General features: G+C 45.7%; 1 protein-coding gene across 1 annotated transcript; it reads right to left on the bottom strand.

Annotated features, from left to right (window-relative positions):
- Window positions 1-6,032: 6,032 nt before the first annotated feature.
- Window positions 6,033-7,797, bottom strand: LOC148894610 (gamma-crystallin M3-like). Its single transcript, XM_089002251.1, has 3 exons — window positions 7,644-7,797; window positions 6,804-7,046; window positions 6,033-6,350 (listed from the first exon to the last, which is right to left on the bottom strand). Exons 1-3 carry the CDS (start codon window positions 7,725-7,727, stop codon window positions 6,075-6,077), a joined length of 603 nt encoding a protein of 200 aa, XP_088858377.1. The 5' UTR covers window positions 7,728-7,797; the 3' UTR covers window positions 6,033-6,074.
- Between the last annotated feature and the right edge of the window lie 394 nt (window positions 7,798-8,191).

The raw sequence follows: 8,191 nt of genomic DNA, 5'->3' as shown, positions 1-8,191 counted from the left end.
CGCAGGCTCTGTAGGCTGTGGGGAAAGAAATGCAAACTGCCTGCTAGGGAGGAAAGAGTTAATTAGCCACACAAGAATCAACACTGGTGAGAAACATTTTTCCTGTTACGATTGTGGCCAAAGATTCTCTGAGACGCGAACCTTAATTCGTCACACAAGATTGCACACTGATGAGAAACGTTTTTCCTGTCCAGTTTGTGGCCAGAGATTCTCTCAGAAGGGCAATTTAATGAGCCACACTAGAATCCACACTGGTGAGAAACCTTTTCCCTGCTCAGTTTGTGGCAAATGATTCTCGAGAAAGAGCGATTTAATTTGCCACACAATAATCCACACTGGTGAGATACCTTTTTCCTGTTCAGTTTGTGGCCAAAGATTCTCTCAGAAGGATAACTTAATTAGCCACACAAGAATCCACACTGGTGAGAAACCCTTTTCCTGTCCAATTTGTGGCAAATGATTCTCTCTGAAGGGCAATTTAATGAGCCACACAAGAATCCACACTGGTGAGAAACCTTTTCCCTGCTCAGTTTGTGGCAAATGATTCTCGAGAAAGAGCGATTTAATTTGCCACACAATAATCCACACTGGTGAGATACCTTTTTCCTGCTTAGTTTGTGGCAAAGGATTCTCTAGAAAGAGTGATTTAATTAGCCATACAAGAATCCACACTGGTGAGAAACTTGTTTTCCTGTTCAGATTGTGGCCAAAGATTCTCTGAGAAGCAAACCTCTGTAACCTAACTGAAGGTTTTTTTCACTCATTTTTTTTAACTAGACCATCCTTGACTGTACAGCACCCCACGTGTTGTGAAATGTGTGTTTTTTAATTGTTTTTTTATTGGATGCGATCCTGAAGAAAAAAAAATAGCTGAAAAAAAAAACGACTATGTATACAGGGATGATGGGCGGATTTCCAACTTTTTCGGACCAAAATAACAATTCTCAAGAAAAGCGCAAATCCATTGAGAAAATTCCGGGGGTGGGGGAGCAGTGTTATAATTGAAGTCAGGTGTCGGTAACCTATGGGTCGCGATGATTACATCTGGCTCGCTGATAAAACTAAATACAGGTAACATCCGAGTTACGACAAAACGGTCATAAGTCAATCGGTCGTAAATCGAAAAGCATCCAAAATGGCCGATGCGATGTTTATACGACAGAATAATATACGATGTCAATCTGTTGTTTTAAAGAACGTTTTCGATTGAATACTATTATATACCAAACTGACTACAGTTCAATTATAAATCTTGTAACTTTTAGTGTCATTTTTATCATCTTATATTTCGGATTATCGATTTTTATTACTGTGTCGTTCTGCTGACACAATTACGCACGGCTTCCCACGCATACAAGCTGTTGAAAAATAGCTCTCCCTGCTAACGAACAAGCCATAAGAGGTTGCCCAACACACACGCTTGGAATTCGGTGGTCGCCGAATGAAAAAAGTGTCAAAGAGGCGATGGCGGCGTGGGCCTGACACGGCGTTCTCGTCACGCCGATCCCGAGCGCCGACGGCCGACCCGCCTCGGCTTCTGCCCTCAACCCAAGCATCGACGCACACCCGCCGGTGCCATCACAAAATTGCTGACGCGTTTGTGAAGAAACAGTTGCTTTGTATACTCATTTTGTGCAATGCTGTAATATTCTCAGTTAAGATAAATGAGGCATGCTGAATGTTGAGCGCATCTGGCAAGACAGCCACAACGCTACATACGGTCCTTTGACCGATTAAAAAAATGGTTCTTATACAATGCTGAGAGAGAGAGGTTGCTCTCTGTGCTCTGGCAAATAAACATTCTACTTGTTCAATCTAAACAAGAAGGACCATCTTGAGTCTTTATTCTACCAAATTCATCGCAAACACGCTGCGGATCTCAATAGCGTTGCTGGGCTGCCATCGTAGTGGTCCCAGCGGTAGAATAAAAAAAAAATGGGTCTGCCGGTCCTGGTCGTAAGTACGGGTGGTCGTAACTCACACCGGTCGTAAATCGGACGTTACCTGTACATATTCTCGCTTTTTCACTGTTCATTTCCTGTTTGGGCGGCAGTTGGTGGAAAGCCATGTTTTGATTGGATGACACTGACCTACGGCCGCTGATGTCGAAACAGGTAAACACCCCCTTTTAAATAAACCTGACGAGTTAAAAAAATGACAAGTATTGTACACTTCAGGTTGAATAGACAGAAGACGCCTTTGTGGAGAGAAAAAGTTCTGCCGCTATTGTAATTTGCAATGAAACAATACCATGGATGAAACAGTTGCATATCACTGACACTTTGACAAACCCCATGCTAAAGTTAGCATCAATATTCTTGTGTGAGAAACTGGCAGAAAACAAGCGTGCAATCTAGTGAGCAGTGTGCAGGCTAGTTGCCGGCAAGTTGATTTTCATTCTGATCGTTTGGCTGGATTTTTTTCCCAATCATGAGAATGGAAAACTATTCATTTTAATGGTGAGTATTACCACAAAGTTATTTTAAATAATATATTCTGACATTTTGTTGAAATCACGTGCGTGCGTGTCTGCATGCGTGTGCGCGCGTGTGTGCTCGCGTGTGTGCGTGTGTGTGTGTGTGTGTGTGTGTGTGTGTGTGTGTGTGTGTGTGTGTGTGTGGCTGGCTCTCACCGAAAAACATTTCTAAATATTTTACTTTTACGGCTCTCTTAGTCAAAAAGGTTCTCAACCCCTGATCTAAGTGCTGGCACAAGCACAACTATCATATACGGTACTTGAGCTCCCCGTAGTGTAAATATTTGCGCTTTGCGACATAAACATTAAAACGTGTTTGCGGCAGATGACTCGATTGTACAACCGAGTTTTGCTGTATGATGACACTATCTGATTAGGGATAAATCAAGTTTAACCCTTGCCATGCTTTTCCCGTCGGTTTTCACAAGCTGTCGTGTAACTCGACAGTTAGCTGGTGGTAATGGCGCGTGAGACATATAGGTACATAGCGCGAACTACTCAAGCGACGTGTGCGATGGTGAAAGTGTTAGAAAAGAAGGATGAAGATCGAGCGAGGGAAATTGACAAGACTGCTGGGATCAAAAGCTGTTTTAGATGGGTCAGGTATTTTTTTGTTCTTTGTGCTTTATCTGTACACTTCTTTTTTTTTCCTCTTTCGGGTATTGACATCCTCGAAGACCTAGATCCTATGATATTATATTATGTTTAAATTGACAATATAATGATGTATAAAAAAATTCATTCAGAAGTGTGGCAAATGGTGAAACTTACATAAACTTTACTGTTGTGTCCGGAGGAATGAGAGGAGAAGAGTTGCTTTGTCAACGTGTTGATTGTGCCACCATCTTAGTCTACCTGCGGTCGTGACGTCACCGCTGCTTTTCGACCTGTTGCAACATTCTGTAGCAGTGTGACATATGCTACATTTACCCCCCCCCCCCCTGCCTGGAGGAACCAGAAACACTCTGAAACAAGGGAAACCGGGTAGACTGCCGGTTTCCCTGCTTAGCTGTGTGGGTTATTCTGCCACGCGATAGGCTCAGCACTGGCTAGGGTCTGAACATTCAAAATCGGTGATAATTGTCCAAATACCAAAGGCAAAGGCGAACGTGAGCTGGCCGAGGCTCTGGCCCCACGGGCAGGGCTGGTTCACCACGCTCTTCAAGGCGTCCCACCGGTGTTCTCAGATGTGTGACGGGACGTCAGTAGTCTGCCTGAGAAGCCCATATCTGCAACAGCCCTGTCGTTCGAGGGGGTCGGTGATGCCACTCTCCTTAGGCGGCTACCATGCCAACGCGACCCGTCAGCCAGACAGAAGGTGGTCAGTCCGAGTTGCGCGGTAATCTGCATTGGTGCTGTCCAGAATGAGTCCAATTTGTGAGAGCAGCTCGGCCGACACAGTAAGTGTGGGTTGCTTCGTCCGGCGCTTCTCGTTGGGCCCTCTGCTGGCTGAGGATGAGTAGGGAAGGCCGTCTGCTTGGTTGGAGCTTTCTACACCCCCGTTGGCCTGGGGGTGAATTGTGGCACCCGCATTGTCAGAGATGGAAAAGCCGAGTGCATAAAACAAGTCCAAGCCCAAGAGGTTGGCGCTATGACGGGATATTTGGAAGGTGAAGGGGGCGAGAGTCCTCGAGCCATAACGCACTGTGAAGGTGGCAGTGCCCACCATGCCAATCTTAGTGTGGCCATAGCCAAACAAGTGTTCAGAGTTGGCCTCAATCGGGAGATGAGGAAATAGACGTCGAACTGTGGACACGGTCAACAGTGACCTGGAGGCTGCAGTGTCGAGCAGGAGTAGTAAGCTCACTCCATCCAGTTCCACTGTGCACCACTTGAATGGCTTGGCGCGCGAGCCCACGCAGTGGATGGTGGTTCGCCTCGGCTGGTCTGGTGAGCGGCGTGACAGGTATGCTGACGTGGGAGCAGAGCGGCACACCCTGGCGAAGTGGTTCCTCTTTCCGCAGTGCTGGCATCTCTGTCCAATGGCTTTGCAAGTTGGCACGCGTGTGGGGTGCCAGGCAGATCCACAGTTGACACAAGGCCTGCGTGTTGGCCCCTTGCTGTCTGACGACATTTACCTCGGCACCCTCGTAGGTGGAGATGGGAGCAGAGCGGCACATTCTGGCGAAGTGATTTATCTTCCTGCAGCGTCGGCATCGTTGTCCGGTGGTTCTGCAAGTGGGCGCACATGTGGGGTGCGAGGCTAGGCGTGGAGGTGGCGTCTGGGCGTGGAGGGGTTGGAGCAACAATCTGTCCCAATGCGGGAGAGTGTGAAGGTGTGGGTGGGTTCACGAACCAAGCCGTTAATTGTGCTGCGTTCTCCAATTGGAACGCCATTTCCACAGCCTTCGATAATGGGAGGTCGTCAGGGGACAATAACAGTTTCTCCCGTAGCTTGGGGATCAATCGTGTGCTCCGCTAGTTGATCTCTTATCATTTCCTCCTCCAAGCGGCCGAATTTACAGAGGCCCGCTAAACACCGCAAGTCGGCAACATACAAACAGTCGCCTGTTCGTTGCCGTCGTTGACGGAAGGCAATCCGCCGGACCATCACGCTCTGCGGTGGGGCGAAATGTTTGTCCAACAATGCGACACAATCCCTGTATATGGATTGGATTGGATTGGATTTGGATTATTAGTCTCGCAGTGGAGAAATTTACATTTCACAGCAGCAAAATTATGAAAGAAATGAAAGTAGAAAAGCAAAACACAGGAGCTGCTGGAAAGGCAGCCACTCTCGCGGCGCCGTCTTGAAGTCAAAAGAACAAAAAAAAACTACATAATCTAAAAAAAAAAAAAAACTAAATAATTTCTGCGCGGGTCCGAGTGTACGAAAAATGCGCTGCCCCTGACTTCCCAAGATGTGCACTAGCATAGCCGTTAGCCATGCGTCGCTTGCCTCGTTTAGTCCGATCGCTGTCAGATATGTCGTGAACGAGTCATACTAGCGGGACCATGGGACTGGTGGCTCACCGGGGAGCACGAGAAACGAGGGGAGGGGAGCTGTGTAGAAGTCCATCTTCGTCGCTAATGTTGTGTCCGGAGGAATGAGAGGAGAAGAGTTGCTTTGTCACCGTGTTTATTGTGCCACCATCTTAGTCTACCTGCGGTCGTGATGTCACCGCTGCTTTTCGACCTGTCGCAACATTTTGTAGCAGTGTGACATATGCTACATTTACAACCAACACATGCAATATTTAAAGCATGGCAAAAAATGAAACTGATATAACAATTTAGCCATACTGGTACGAGGGACTTTATTTTCACAAATACAGTTTAATTTCAGTGATGAAATTAATGGTTTTGTGGTTATTAAATTGGTAAAATCGCCGAGCCCCCGGACCTGCGCCTTTTTTTCTCAGTTTTCATTGTCATCCCTGCATTGATTATCACATAACTAATGAGCTTGATCTTTTGCTTGTTAATATATTTCACTATTTAGTACCTTAATGAGGTCATTTTCAACATTAAGATTGATTTTGGCTGATGATAACATATTAGTAGTAGTAGTAAAAATGTGACACGAAAAAAAACAGTATAAAAGGACACAGCAAGGTAAACATATGTTTGTGTTGCTTTAATTTGAAAAATTGAACATTTAGCATATGTCCAAGATACGTTTCATGCTCAAGAAGCGACTGCTGCTCATGCCCATATCCCTGAAGCTACGGTGCTCGCCGGGCCTCACATACACTATCTTTCCACGAAAGTTGGGCTGCTCGAACAGCAGCCAGTGGCCCTCCATCACCTGGCAGGACATGCAGTCGTTCATGCGGAAGCGCTCCATGATGTTGTCGCAGTCCTCTTGCAGCTCGTTGGACTGGCCGCTCATGTTCTCCCGCTCAAAAATTCTAATCCTGAACTGGCCTCGGTGCTGTTGGGGGGGGGGAACGGTGAAATTTCCAAAGGTTTATGAAAAGGTGCTTTCATTCCTTTTCTTCTCATTCTGCATTTATAGCAAGTGATTTTTTAATAATCACCCCCTCCCCTCCACACCCCACACATACACTGATCTATTTACCCCCACCAGGGTGGCGGGCATGCTGAAGCATATCTCACGTGATTTTGGGCAATCGGTGGGGTTCACTCTAAACTGGTTGACATTCACCGCGTCAGGACAATCTGTATTTGAATTACCTACCATGTACGTTTTTTTGAATATGGGAGGGAATATTAGTATGAGGAGAAAAATAAATACATTTAGGGGAAAAGAGCCACCACAAACAAACTCATCAGACGCCTCTAGATATGTAAAACCACCCATCCCTGAACTAAAAGGAATGAATTTGACATCACCCAAATAAAACCTTCCACCCCTTCTACCCACCATTGGGATGAGGCGGCAGGACTTGATGCCGCTCGTCATTCCCATCACACTCATGGAGTCGGCATGCTCGCCCTTCCTCATGAAGTGTTGGTTGCCCATGAAGTTGGGACGCTCATAGATCATGAAGCAGCCACTCTCCACACGGCAGGACTGGCACCTGCTCAGGTAGGAAGACACATCTGCGCAGTCGCTCATGCACTCGTAGGAGCGACCCTGCAGGTTTTTCTCCTCGTAGAAGATAATCTGTGTAAGCAAACGAGGTTTTGTAACCTTCATTTTACTTGTTTAGCCCTGCATCCCTTTTCAAATACACAGCAGAGACTATTCAACCCCTCTGTGTGTTCAGGCCCAATCATCCCTGTTCCAAATATAAATGACACATATCTACTGTATGAAATAGACGTGGACATTTTTGAGCCAAGGTATTAAATTTAAGGCCACTATGATCAAATCATTGTAAATCGTGTAAAACCTTTCCTTCCTTAAATATAACCAGTAATAGCTAGTCTAGCTAGTATGTATGCATTTATAAATACCACTATTTTGTACAAATGTGTATTGTTATCCTCATTTCAAAAATACTACACAAAGAAAATACATTTATTGTGCCCATGTCATAAAATCAAATGTCAGAATTTCTAAGGGTCCCACAGAATTTTTTTCTCTCCCTGGGCTGAAGAAAATATTTTACAGGTAGATTTTAAAATCTCAAACGCAACACTGGCAGCGCTTAACGGGGGCAACACAGATTTCTGACAAGGTTATTGGGTCCCCCAGCCCTGGTGTTGCTCCATTCTTACTGTGACTCAAAGGGATATAGAAGCCATATCGATTGCTTACCTTGCCCATGCTCATGTCAGTGGTGGTCATGGTTGTCAGGTGAGCTGCTGCTGCTAGCACTGAACTGCTGCTGTCCCCTTCCATTTAACCCTCGCTTTTATACCTGCGTGCGCCCATGGTGTCAGCGGGTCTCCATTGTGTAAATCCCTGAGCCAGCAACTTGCTATGGAGAGCGGCAGGGGCCCGTGTCACGTGTCGAACATGGTGGTCTTGTGGATAGGCCCTTGAAGACCAGGTAACACAAAACCCTTTGTATTCGAAATGAACAAAATGGTTGGTTTCATTGTGCTGGATGTGGAGGCAGAGCTCATGAAAACAAAGAAAAGGAATGTCGGCAGTAATACCGTAGCTGTACATTCTCATTGGCAGCTGCATTGAATGCCCTCGACATCAACCTGGAAATGAAAAGGAGCTCCACAACAATGAAGTATTCAAAACATAAAAAAACCATTTATGTTTCAAACATCCACTGTGGTTGAATTGTTACCTTCTCCATAATTTTTTATGTGTTAATATTTTCAAAGAATTTGACTTCTTCGTGTATATTT

The sequence above is a fragment of the Hippocampus bargibanti genome, linkage group LG08 (assembly GCF_051943395.1).
Source record: "Hippocampus bargibanti isolate YZ-2025 linkage group LG08, ASM5194339v1, whole genome shotgun sequence".
NCBI classification, from domain to species: Eukaryota; Metazoa; Chordata; class Actinopteri; order Syngnathiformes; family Syngnathidae; genus Hippocampus; species Hippocampus bargibanti.
Note: the sequence above shows the minus strand (reverse complement) of the source record. Positions and strands in the feature narration are given on the sequence as shown.